The sequence below is a fragment of the Globicephala melas genome, chromosome 11, assembly GCF_963455315.2.
Source record: "Globicephala melas chromosome 11, mGloMel1.2, whole genome shotgun sequence".
NCBI classification, from domain to species: Eukaryota; Metazoa; Chordata; class Mammalia; order Artiodactyla; family Delphinidae; genus Globicephala; species Globicephala melas.
Window position 1 is genome coordinate 61729312 of NC_083324.2, and position 14440 is coordinate 61743751.

The following is a 14440-nucleotide window of genomic DNA, read 5'->3' on the forward strand; positions in this document are numbered from 1 at the left end:
CCAAGGGAGAGGAGGTTGGGGGAGGGATGGAGTGGGAGGTTGGGGTTTGCAGATGTAAGCTTTTATACATAGAACAGATAAACAACAAGGTCCTACTGTATAGCACAGAGAACTATATTCAACATCCTATGATAAACCATCATGGAAAAGAATATAAAAAAGAGAATATATGTGTGAGTGTGCGTGTGTGTGCACGTGTGTGTGTATAACTGAATCACTTTGCTGTACAGCAGTAATTAACACAACATTGTAAAACAACTATACTTCAATTTAAAAGAACGATAAAAGTCTTCTTTAATCACATGCGCAAGTCTTTTTCTTCCTACTTCTCGTTATCTCCCAGTCCTCAGTTACTGCCCTGATCTGAGCATCCACTACCTCTCATCTGTTCCACTGCAATAGCTTGCTTACTGGTTCTCTTTCTTCATCTTGATTTTTCTTCAACCCGTTTTCCATACAGCAGTTAAAGTGAAAATGGTTGCTCAATGCCTTCCCACTGCACTGAGATTAAAAAACCTAAGTTCTGTACCATGGCCATCTTAGTCCACATGGATTTGTCCTCTGCTGCTTCTCCAAAATTACCTTGGTCTACCCCTCATCACATCACACCCCACCCCACTATACTCTGGCCAGTTTATTTTTCTTTCAGCTATTTTCTCACATCAAGAATACTCATGACTCCCTTTTGCACAGATTATTGTCTTATCCTAAAATTCTCTTCCCTCCTTTATTCACCTGGCTGATTTTTTAATATGCTTCCCATAACTTCCCATAAAAGGCTTTCATGCTCCGGCTATTCAGATGGATCCCCTTTCCCTTACCTCCTTTACTCTCCCTCATTCTAGCCTGTTTGAACTACAAAACTATGTCCATTTTTTATCCCTATATTTCTGTAACTGTTCTCAGTACTCAGCAATAGAGGAGGTACTCAAAAGGATCTGTTGAATTAGGTACCAAATGGGCTGGGACAGAAAAAAGTTACATCCAGCATGTTAATTTTCTCTTTCAAAGCAGTATTTCAAGGACAACTTAAAGGTATCTTGAAAATTCACCCTGAAAATCCCTGAGCTTTAACTTTGTTTAATAACCCAAACCTTTGGAGTACTTCTTGAATCCCCTCTCTCTAGCTCATCACCATGGGTCTTAAATCAAGTCCTGATAATTTTATAATCCAAACATTTTGCAAAACTGGGCATTACCCTTCTCCACTTCCTGGTCTAAATCACCACCATCTCTGGTCCCAAGCTTCATAATCAACAGCTAAGCAGTAGCCTTGTCTCTGGTCTTGCCTTCCTCAAATCCAATCTCCAGCCAGCAGCCAGAGTGACTTTTCTAATCTTTTAATAGTCTCTCCCTCCCATTGTTTGGAGATAAAGGCAAAGATCCCTAACAACATTCCTACAGTCCTTTACAATCTGCTTGTCACCCACCTTCCTAACATCCTCCTTGCCAATCCCTCTCACTCATTTGCAAAAGAACCTCTCCTTGACTTCTCTGAGATTGCTCCTGCCTCCGGACCTCCCTAGAACATTATCATCTGCCATCCAGGCCAGACTTTCTCTAGTCTACTCCTACTTTTCCTTCAGTAACCAACCTAAACATTCCTCCTGAAAAGCCCTTCTGCTGCCAATACTCTGAACTAGACCAATTCCTCCTGTTACAGTTTCTAGTCACATGGAATTTTCTGTCAAAATATCCCTCATAATTTATTGTAATTATACATTGGATGTCTATTTTTTCACTTCAGACTAAAAATACACGTTTCTGAAAGGAGAGCCTAAGTCTGACTTCTTGTCCCAAATATCAGCAGTACCTGGCACAGTCTAATATAGAGCAGACCCTTGACAGATTTCTATTTAAATAACAAGCTTGGACATGAAAGTGACTCCTATCTCCAAAGTTCCAAAAAGACCACATGTGTCTGTGTCTGCATGTGTGCACACGTTTGCATGTGTCTGTGTTCTCACCATAGACAACATCAGATTATTAAAACCATAGGTAACAAATGAATGTTGAAACTCTCCCACTGCAAGAAGCCCAGAGAATCCTGGAAGATGCAGATTTCCATTTCCATCTCCTAAAATGAGACAATGTGTGTTTACCTCCAGATTCTATCTGGAAATTGGGAACCCCCTCCTTTCTCCCGCTGCCCCAGGCAGTCCTTGGAGGATAATTTGAAAACTAGAGGAGAGTCTATTCTGTCTTTCTAGAAGGCTTTATACACACACAGCATCCTTGGGTCATAGATTTTCCAGAGCAGTCATGATGTCAAATAGAAAATCTCATTATCTCCCTAAGCACACTTGTAAATATCTGACGTGGCATCCTAATGGTTGGGTCAGAAAATATGGACACTGGCCCTACACAGAACTACTCTGAGGGCAAGATGTCCACCCTTAGCAACCTGCAGCATTGGGTGTCAGGAGTGGGAAAAAAGCTTCAAAGAATTGTTTGGACCATCTGTATTCCCTCCACTCTGCCTTCACTGCACCTGACACCACCTTAAGATGAGGAGAAAGATATTCTGTCATTAAAAGTCCCTGTGCCCTTTTTAAATTATATCTTCTGGAACTGCATGTACCGCCCACTAAATTAAGTGAAGCCTATATACAGCACTTGTCATTATCACTCAATACATAGCAAAGGCTCAATGAATGATGGTTTGATTAATGTGTTAACTTAGTTGAATGTGATCCCCAAAGAGTAATAGATATTTAGTAACTTCTCAGAGGTCTTAAAGCTGCTTTACCTGATAATTTAATATTCATAAGGAAGATTGAGTCTTAGTTTTACTGTACAGTTACTCCTTGAACAACATGGGTTTGAACTGCATGGGTCCACTTATACAGGGATTTTCTTCAATAATTACTACATGATCCATGGTTGGTTGCATCCGTGGATGTGGATGTGGAAAGCTGACTGTAAAGCTATACATGGATTTTTTACTTTGCAGAAGTTCAGAGTCCCTAACCACTACATTGTTCAAGAATCAACTGTAATTCACAGGTGTCTTTCAAAACTGTATTAAAATAGAAAAAAAATGTTATTTTTATTACTTCAACTATATCATCATCTTAATTATTCTATAATCCTTTTAAGCACTGTTCATATGCATATCATATGCATATGTAAAATATTCTGACAAATGATCAAAAGGAGGCTTTTTCTACAATGGAGTTACTTCCGTTTTAAATTAATATTTATTTCCAAGGAAAGATATCTCATGCCGTATTAATTCATGAATCAAAAGCATAAATTAGACAGAGTTGGTTAAATGTTAAAGAGATTGCAAATGGCAATTATCAATAGTAACTGCAACAGTAAGAATAAAACTTTCTTCCTTTGCACAAATATCTCTTTACTGGGAACACACCTGTGAATTTAACATGCCAAACACTAAATACTGTAAAGAGAAATACAACATACTACAAAATCAGAAACAGATTTTTAAATACCAAAGTCATTTACAGCTTGCTTGACTTTTCTGCTACTTTATTTTCTTTGTCTCTTTAGGAAACTGTTGGGCTAAGAAAGGAGAGATCTATGGCTAGCACTTTTTAAAAAGAGAATGTTATCACTTGAAACGAAAAAACTAACACTTAATGGCCTGGCCACAGAGAGTGGCTCTTCCTGGAAACATGGCTTTCATAAGTAAATACATCCGTGAACTAGCCTGTTGTGAATTTTCCAGTGTCAAACGTATATTAGAGACCTAAACACTAAAACATGTTTCTTACAATGCAAAGTACATCAGTGCAACGAGTTACCAAATCACATAGTTGATATATTATGCTATTAAATTATTTATACATTGTATTTATAAATATACTGAATAGAGATTATCTAAGAGAGTACATGAGAAGTAAAATATAACTGCTCATACAATTTATGCAACTTTTCTTCAGGTTTAACTAATTAGAAAGTGTGTGGGTTTTTTTTTTTTTTTTAGCATTTAAGTAATTACAATTATAAAGAGCTAAAGGGAATTGTGATTATACTGAGAGGCATCATTTAGAGAGCACAGTACAGAAATACTTAAATTAGAACACCAGAAAAGCTCAAAATTAATGAGTTAAGGGTTTACTTTAAGAAGTTAGAAAAGAATTCCAGAATAAATACAAAGAAATTAAAAAGAAGATAACAAAGATGAGATCATTAACTCTACAGAAAATAAAGTCACAGAAGAGAGTATCAAAAAACCCAAATCTGTTTCTTTGAAAAGGAAAAGGAAATAGACAAATCTCTGATATTTTTTTTCAAGAAAGAAAAAGAGAGAATGCATATATTAAAGGATAAATAATAATAGGAAGGAAAAGTGAGAAATAAATGCAGATCCAGAAAAATTAAAAGAATGTTAGTAAAAATATGAATACTATAAACCAATATCTTCTAATAATATGAAAACATATGAAATGGGCAAATATATATATGTTTTTATTGCTTACGTACGCTGCATGTATTTTCTCCTCATGTACCTCACCTGTTCATTTTCCTTATTGTGTCAATTGTGTCTTTTGGTGAGCAATGTTCTAAATTTCATGTAGCAAAATTTACCAAACCTATTTATTTCATGGTTAATGCTTCCTCTGTCTTACTATTTATTTCTTCTTGAGTCACTTTGTGTTTTATATATATATTTATCTCATATAATTTATATAATTATATAATATTTAATATATGTATATATAAAAAACACAAAATGACTATACTTACTATTTCATAAAACAGTCATTTGTGAGATAATACATATAGTTGAATCTGCAGATGTGAAACCCGTGGGTAAGGAGTGCCAACTCTCATCATTGAACTATGCTATTTTATACATAAAAGGGACCTGAGTATCTGCAGATTTGGTTATCTGTGGGGGCCCCTGGAACCAATCCCCCATGGGTATTGAGGGATGACTGTAATAAATATTGAATGGATAATGTGTTATTTAATGAGGATTTTTAGGAGAAAAGGGTCTGTGGACACACATGGAACCACTGTATACAACATGTACAGTTGTATACAATGTTGTGTATGTTGTATAAAATGAACCATTATATACAACTGTACATTGTATACAGCTGTACATTGTGTACAACTGTACATGCTTATCCCCACAATGAGTACGTGGCCAGGTGAGTGAGGACTGAGCCAGCCTGGGCTTTGCCAGGTGTTACTACTACTCTAGGACTTCCCAGTGGCCTAACTGTGACCTGGGAGTCTTTAAAATAGTGGATGTAACACAAGATATATCTTAAATTCTGTATACCTGACACTTTTTCTCCTTATAATCTCAGAAGAAACACAGAGTTAGCTCGTTTTATAGGGGGTGGATGTTACAGACAGGGGACCAGGGAACAGATGATGGAGGGAAAAGTTATTTCCAGCTGCTCTACTTTTAACTAATGAGGCTCTTTCTGCCAGTTCTCAGGAGAAATCCCACTTTATTGGGTTTACACATAATGACTTTTTAAATATTTACTTTGGATAGCTTACAAAATGATGTACAATAGTGTTCACAGCTGAAGGTGGAGAAGGTTTTCCTCCCTTCATTCAACCACCCCATTCCTGACAGCGCTGGACTGATTCTCCCTCCTTCATTGGCCACTCTGGGGAGGGAATGTCTGTGTGTCCTTTAGGACTTTCCTTTCTGATACAATGGCACCTGATGGAGTGATGCTTCTCTATCTTGAAACAGTTCATAAAATTTAGTTTATGAGATGATACGCACTCTCTTTTTCCTTTTTTTCCTTTTGAATATGGAATCAACCTCCACCAAAAGAAAAATAAATGTCCTAGATCATAATCCTTTTGATACGCAATCATGGTGAAACAACATACAAAGTCCCTATAAATTACTGTGAAGAAGTGGGAAAAAAATCTTTCCCTACATAGATTATAATACATTGCCTATAAGTCAAAAGAGTTTAACCAATAAAAAGGACATATAATAGCAAGCATTATAGTACATAAGACATAATTAAACAAGGTATTGAGAGCATGAGCTAATCGATCATTGAGAAATTATTACTTTATTCAATCTTAATTTCCAATATCTATATGGAATGAACCAAAAATGTATTTTCTGTTCATCCTATTATTTATTCCTGGCCCTCATTCTATTCTCCTCTGTATCTGGTAAAGGGTGGAAGCTGACCTTGACAGCCTAATTTCATCATCTCCTGTATCAGTTGTCTTTCTGCAGGATCAGCCAATGAGGGGCACTGATGAGAGTTCGGAAAGCTTGAGCAAGGGAGAAGCCTCAGTGTTTCTTTCCCTTCCTCTCTGCTTCAGGTGGCAAATTTGGCCACAACATGTCTTTTCATAACTCCAGCTTCCACCAGACAGTCCAGTCATGCTCCCAGCTACCACCAGGAAAATGGCAGTCCCCAGATCCCAGTGACCCACTTCTTCACTCTGTCCTGTCAGTCTAGGGCTTATGGCAGCTTCCTACTTTTGCTCATCCCTGGACTGACTCAGCATCCTTTATTGCTTTCTCTGCTCCTCCATCACCTATGTAACCAAGTCTTTTCACTATACTCCTCCTGTTGCAAATACTTAGAGACATTCCCATTTTTTCTGGTTGAATATCAACTAACAAACAATTCCATTTTATGAGTTTAAAGAGAATTTTTGAACATGCATTTTAAAAACCTGGAGAAGGCTTTTTATTGTTTACGATACAATGAGATGGGACTCAAACATGATGAAGCAAGAGAGGGCCTGAGCCCTGTCTTCAAGATCTTTCCTACTTCTTTCTTATGTATGTTTCCTAATGACACCTGAAGAAAGAAGCATTGTTCAATGTGCTACATTGGGACTATTTCCTCAGTTTTCCAGGAAAAACTAGACATAGTAATCAGTTTCAATTAGAACCCATGAAGAGCACATAAATGGCAAATACTTTGGATTGAACAGGAAGAAAACCAGGTCTGTGTGCTCACAGTATCACTCAATCTGAGACATATTGTCTTGGCTGAATTACGTGATCACGAGGACAGTGCTTCCCTCCTGTGCTCTAAACACAAAATAATAAGACTTCATATATGCAAGCAAAGACTGGAATGCTAAAGACATATGGACCAAATGTGTCATCCTTCCCATTGCTCAGTTCAGGCCGAGGTGAGTAGAGCACACCTGTAGGCCAAGAGAAGCCACAGTGTAGGGGGATACTGTCTAGTCATCTGTCAAATCCATTCTACAAATAGCCACTCAGTCCCCAGTGTGGGCAAAGGAAGACGTCAATCACTATTTTTTGAAGGTCAACTCAGGGCCTTTAGATAAGAAATAGAACCAAACATGCTCTTTAAAGTTGTAAAAATGAGAAAAATCTGATTATTATATCTTATTAGAAGATAATGAATACATATGCTCTATAGTAGGTCCTGTACTATACAGTAGTCCTTGTTGTTTATCTATTTTATATATGGTAGTGTGTATCAGTTAAGCCCAAACTCCCAATTTATCCCTCCTCTCCTTTGCCCTTTGATAACCATAAGTTTGTTTTCTATGTCTGTGAGTCTGTTTCTGTTTTTTAAATAAGTTTATTTGTATCATTTTTTAGATTCCACATATAAGTGATAACATATGATATTTGTCTTTCTCTGTCTGATTTACTTCACTTAGTATGATAATCTCTAGGTCTATCCGTGTTGCTGAAAATGGCATTATTTCTTTTATTCGGGCTGAGTAATATTCCAGTGTGTGTGTGTGTGTGTGTGTGTGTGTGTGTGTGTACACACACTGGATCTTCTTTATCCATTCATCTGTCAGTGGACATTTAGGTTGCTTCCATGTCTTGGCTAATGTGAATACTGCCGCTATGAATATTGGGATGCATTTATCTTTTCAAATTAAGAGTTTTCTCCAGATCTATGCCTAGGATATGATTGCTGGATCATATGATAGCTCTATTTTTAGTTTTTAAGTAACATCCATACTGTTTTCCATAGTGGCTGCAAAAGTAGGAAATTTTAAAACAGCAGAATCTGGGCCTACAATCTAGACCCACAAGCCACAGTGTGAAAATTCATTCCAACAATTTTCGTCCATTTACATACTGAATCAACTTAATCCCATTAAGTATTTTTAAAAACAATGTTAGCCATCTGGCATATTTATGCATTAGCATTTATTACTTCTTCAGTCTTCAGCATCTGAAGAATGTTTTAAAAGTGTAGGGCTTCCCTGGTGGCAGAGTGGTTGAGAGTCTGCCTGCCGATGCAGGGGACGCGGGTTCGTGCCCCGGTCCGGGAATATCCCACATGCCACGGAGCGGCTTGGCCCATAATCCATGGCTGCTGGGCCTGCGCGTCTGGAGCCTGTGCTCCGCAACAGGGGAGGCCACAGCGGTGAGAGGCCAGCATATCACAAAAAAAAAAAGAAAAGAAAAAAGTGTCTTAATACCTGTAGCAAAGACACTGCTGGTGCCCTCCCCACATTGCCTCACCTGTGCCATTTCAGTGGCCATCAAACTCACATCCAGCTACTGGAACCTGCTTTTCTTTGTCTATGGATTTTTTCTTGACACTAGAACCTGTTTCTTACACCCTTGTGCCAGGTAAGAACAGCCAGGAAATTCATGGCCCCAGGAGCAGCCCTCAACCAATAAGCTTCCTTCTTTGGTGGCATTTATCTGAGGGATGATATGGAGAGTCCCTAGTACATAAGAACTAGTTGCCTGATGCTTTGCTTGGTAATGTGCCTTTCATTGTCTGCCTTTGCTGCCCTGAATCACTGCCCTACTCCTTTCTCAGGGTTCCCTTCACCGCCAAAACCAACTAGTATTTACACTCAAAACCTTGTCTCAGGGAATCCAAACAGACAAACCCAAATTATGTCTCAATCCTCTGGGGGCACATCAGCCAACCACAGCAAAGTGAATTAGACTCATGTATAGTTTCTAGGGGAGAAGTAAGTGAATAGATGCTTCTTCTGATAAAGCTGCAGTGATTACTGGAGAAAACAATCATTAAGGAAACACTTTACCTTTCTGTGCTCTATTTTCTCACAATTTCAGCACATCTGGCTTATCTAACCAGGGTACCTTTGGGCACAACCCCATTAAAAAAAGCCCTACTCTGGAAATCCAGATAATAGAGGGCCCAGAAACAAAGGCTATGGATATCTCACCATTGTCATTATAATCCACCATGCTCACTAACAGATCAGCTTTGCTTCTTCATTTATTAGTTTGCCATTTAAGATGCCAGTGAATTATTAAAAGATTGTATCCTTTCCCAACCAGGATGATGATAGTATTTTTGCTTCTCTGACTATAGAGAACTAAAATTAAAATTAGTTGCAAATTAGTGCCAATTTAGCTTACTTTTCAGCATCTCAAGCAGTGAACTGTGAAATGGTTGTGATAAAAGTGCATTTATTCTTTCTGAGTCATGGCATCAGGTTGCTGTTTGGGGGAGGTAAATGTGTGATCTTTCCAGATACAGTTTTGCAGCTCATTTTAATAGACTTTACACAAAGGGCACTGGCTTCCAAAAACAGGAGTATGTGTGTACATCAGGACGTACTTGCATCGTCAGCATCAGCCCCTAAGTCTTTTCATTACTTATCATCTTTCCCGCCTCACAAGCCGTTACACAGTAGGGTAAAGAGTAGCTCTTTCCTGTGAGAGTGAGTCACCTTTTGAGTTCAGATTGCGAGTTCAGCTTAGACAAATGAAAAGAACCAAAATGTGAGCTTATTGAGGGAAACAATCTATTTCCATCTCTTTCTGGCAAAACATAAGCAAGGTCTGAATTAAGAAGGCATTATTGGGTTGAAAAAAATCGTAACAATGGTAAATTGGTGTTTTCGGTGCTTTTTGTCAGTTCTCATTGGTCAAAGAGAGAGAAACCAGATCACATCTACAAACAAATGCTGTGAATGTTTAGAACAAGTGCCATCACACTGTTAAATGATAAAAGTCAAAAAGAACATTGTCAGGAGAGGGAAATAAAGACTGCCAGGGAACTCGAAAGGTATTTGAAGCCACTCTCCATGCTCTGTTAGTGTTTTTACATACTCAGTAATATAAAGGAAGCAGGAGCTTAGAGCCCAGGGTGAAACAAGAAAACAAGCACGTTATACTAACAAGACGAAGAGGCAGAGATTCCACTGTCACAGAGAACGTCACGTTGCTTAATTTCAACTTAAAGGGTGACTTGAATGCCTGGCCTTATGGAAATTTAGTGCTTTGTTATGGTTCATCTGAACTTGTCAGTTGGCCCCAAGCTGCGATAATCAACTTTTCAATGTCAGACTCATTTACTCCTCGAAGAATCCTGAAATAGCCATTCTCTCCCCAGGACTTTCCCCAGGAATTAGCAGCAATCTGCAGAAAAAACAAAAAACAAAAAAACTGAATAATACTTGGATATTTTTTAATCCAACCTGTAAAGTTACAGGGGACTCTTATGTAGCTTTATATGCTTTTGACTTATAGATTGTGATTATTAAGAACCTACACATTTTGAAAAGAAGAACAAAACAATTTATTATTCATTAATTACATTAATATGCATATATACTCATGTTCATGATAACCAGAATTGATGAATTCCCCCAGAGTACAATAATAACATATGAGACTGTGAAATGCCACATCAGAAAATGACACACGCTGCAGTTACAGAGTGTCTATTATGTGACTGGCCCTGTGCTAAGCACGGGAGGAACCATGATAAAAAATATCCTGTGTTAGACCTGCTTATGGTCTAATGAAGGATGGTCAATGTAAGGCAAGTACTAAGGTAGATATATGCACATGGAGAAGCATCTCACTCATCTAAATGGTTCAGGGAAGTTGTCATGATGTACCACATGTGATGCATATTAAAGCCTAGGAGTAAATTAACCAGATTAAAAACATGGAGGAAGGGAGATTCAGGTAAACAGTAAAAGCATAAATATCAAAGCATGAAGCAGCATGAAGCAGAGAAATGAAGCAATAAAATTGTTATCATTAGATCATAAAACAGAAGCAGGTTGGTAGTTTATGAGGCTAGAAGGGGAGGAGAGGAAATCCATACTGAGAAAATAATGGTGAAAATGATGACAAGTTGTTGAGTTACTTCCAGCAGGAGTGCAGGTGGACAGATTTATATTTTGATTACATTATTCTGTATGAACTGAAATGGATGAATTTAAAAGGGTAGGAAAAAAACCCCACAGGGATGTAAACAGCTCTTTGCAGGAAACCGTCCTCAGCAGGAAACCCCTTTTCTTGTCACTTTAGCAAAGCTATATTTTAACTAAACTTAAACCGTCCACCCCCACGCTCTGCTCATCTCTGACCCAAGCACAGTTTTCAAATCTTTTGATCACACACTACCTTGCCTAATCTGTTGGTTCTTCCCATAGATCAAAGAAGTAGAAATGAAGAATAAATAACTAACAGATGACCAGATCTCTTCCCTAGCTTCCCCTTCAGTGATCTCCAGAACAAACTGTGTGAACAAGACAGAAACTAAAGAAAGATCACAAAAGTGCACAAGCCTGCAGGCAGTAGGGGATGGCAAGGTCTCTGACCCCCTATCCCAATGATTAACTGAGATTACTTCCCCTTTTCCCTTTAAAACTTTCATGGCCAAGAAGAATCTTTGGAGTTGGTTTTTGGGGGACACAAGTCTGCATTCTCCCCAGATTTCTGACTTTCTGATTAAAAGCAATTTTCCCTTCCACCTTTATTTCTGGACTCTCAGTTCTGTTGCATTAATCTATTTGTCTGTTTTTATGCCAGTATCATACTGTTTTGATCACTATAAATTTATAGTATAACTTGAAATCAGGAAATGTGATACTCCTTGCTTTGTTTTTCTTTCAAAGGACTGCTTTGGCTACTTGGGGTCTTTTTTGTTTCCATATAAATTTTAGGATTTTTTTTTCAATATCTGTAAAAAATGCCATTGGAATCTTGATAGGGATTGCATTGAAGATATAGATGTTTTCGGTAGTATTGAAATTTTAACAATATCAATTCTTCTCCTTCATGAACACAGGATACCTTTTCATTTATTTGTGACATTTTTGATATCTTTCATCAATGTCTTATAGTTTTCAGAGTAGAGACCTTTCACCTCCTTGGTTAAGTTTATTCCGAAGTTTTTTCTTTTTTTTTTTGATGCTATTGTACATGGGATTGTTTGTTTTCTTTATTTCTTTTTCAGATAATCTGTTGCTAGTGCCTAAAAGGCTACTGATTTTTGTATGTTAGTTTTGTTATCCTGTAATTTTACTGAATTAATTGATTTGATCTAAAAACTTTTGGGTGAAGTCTTTAGGATTTTCCAAACAGGTATACCTTGGAGATTTTGCAGGTTCAGTTCCAGAACACTGCAATAAAATGAATAGCACAATAAAGTGAGTCACATAAATTTTTTGGTTTCCTAGTGCATATAAAAGTTATGTTTACACTATACTGTAGTCTTTTAAGTGTACAATAGCATTACATCTAAAAACAAATGTGCATACTTTAATTAAGGATATTTTATTGTTAAAAAATGCTAACCATCATCTGATTATTTAGCAAGTTGAAATATTTTTGCTGGTAGAAGTTTTAAAATACTGCAAGAATTACCAAAATGTGACACAGAGACACAAAGTGAGCAAATGCTTTTGGAAAAATGGTGCCAATAGACTATTCAATATGGCCTATTGCCACAGATCTTCAATTTCTACAACAAAACAAAACAAAAAAAACCAATATTTGTAAAGTGCAATAAAGTGAAGTGCAATGAAACATGGTATGCCTATATAAACTGCAAATAGAGACAGTTTTACTTCTTCCTTTCCAATTCTGATGGTTTTTATTTCTTTTTCTTGCCAGATGGCTCTGGAAAGGACTTCCAATACTATGTTGAATAGGAGTGGTGAGAATGGGCACCATTGTCTTGTATCTCATCTTAGAGGAAAAGTTTTCAACTTTTCACCATTAAGTATAATGTTATCTGTGAGGTACATTCCTTCTATACTTGTTAAGAGTTTTTATCGTTAACAAATGTAGAATTTTGTCAGATGTTTTTTCTGAATCTATTAAAATTGCTATATAATTTTTTCTTTCATTCTATTAATGTGATGTTTCACATTGATTGGTTCATGTGCGTTGAACCATCCTTGCATACCAGGTATAAATCACATGTGATCATGGTGAATGATTCTTTTAATGTGCTGCTAAATCAAATTTGCTGGCAATAAAATGCTGTCTTTTTTTTTTTTTTTTTTTTTTTTGGTACACAGGCCTCTCACTGTTGGGGCCTCTCCCTTTGTGGAGCACAGGCTCTGGACGGGCAGGCTCAGTGGCCATGGGTCATGGGCCCAGCTGCTCCGTGGCATGTGGGATCTTCCCAGACCGGGGCACGAACCCGCGTCCCCTGCATTGGCAGGCAGACTCTCAACCACTGCGCCACCAGGGAAGCCCTAAAATGCTGTCTTAATTGCTGTAGATTTATATAGTCTTGAAAGCTGATAGTGTACATCCTCCAACTTTGTTCTTTACTGTGACTATCTTGGGTACTCTAGGTCTTATGCATTTCCATTTAAAGTTTAGAATCATCTTTTCAGTATAATCCTCTCTCCCCCTCCAAAAAAAAAAAATCTCTGCTGGGACATAGATTAGGATGTTACTAAATTAATAGATCAATTTGGGAAAGTTAACCTAGAGACTTCCAGGTCATCAATATGGTATAATTCTCCTTTTAGCTAGGTCTTCTTTAATTTCTCATAACACTAAAAATCTTGCACATTTTTCATTGACATATTCCCTAGGTTTTTATTTATTTATTTTTGGCTGCGTTGGGTCTTCGTTGCTGCGCACAGACTTTTCTCTAGTTGCATCATGTGGGGGGCTACTCTTCATTGTGGTGCACGGGCTTCTCATTGCAGTGGCTTCTCTTGTTGCGGAGCATGGGCTCTAGGCACACGGGCTTCAGTAGTTATGGCATGCAGGCTCAGTAGTTGTGGCTCATCAGCTCTAGAGTGCAGGCTCAGTAGTTGTGGTGCACGGGCTTAGTTGCTCCACGGCATGTGGAATCCTCCCAGACCAGAGCTCGAACCCATGTCCCCTGCATTGGCAGGTGCAGATTCTCAAGCACCACCAGGGAAATACTTCCCTAGGTTTTTAACTAGTTACATCATTTTTTTTTTTTTGTATTAGGACTTTAATTGGGCAAAAAGGTTATTTTCTTCACAACGATTACATTAATAAAAGGCTTTAAGCTGAAATTAGTCATTAAACCTAAGTCACTTGTATTTTCAAAAAACCAAGAAACAAATATAGACCAAAAATAATTACTTTCTCTTCAAAATATTTATAAAACTGGAAAGACTATCATACATAGAAAATTCTAATACTTCAAAGTAAAGCTGTGTTTTCCCTGGAAACTTGCTAAATTTTTCCTCAAAGATGTAGCAGGAGTGCAGTATAGCAGAAACTGGACAGAGGACAGTCGCAGTT

The 14440-nt window shown here is 37.7% G+C and overlaps 1 protein-coding gene across 1 annotated transcript in view; it reads right to left on the minus strand.

The window, feature by feature from the left end:
* Window positions 1-10186: 10186 nt before the first annotated feature.
* Window positions 10187-14440, minus strand: part of TINAG (tubulointerstitial nephritis antigen) — a 94093-nt gene continuing 89839 nt past the window's right edge. The window contains exon 11 of the mRNA XM_030840975.2: window positions 10187-10321. Coding sequence (XP_030696835.1) covers window positions 10187-10321 — 135 coding nt within the window. The remainder of the gene's footprint in view (window positions 10322-14440) is intronic.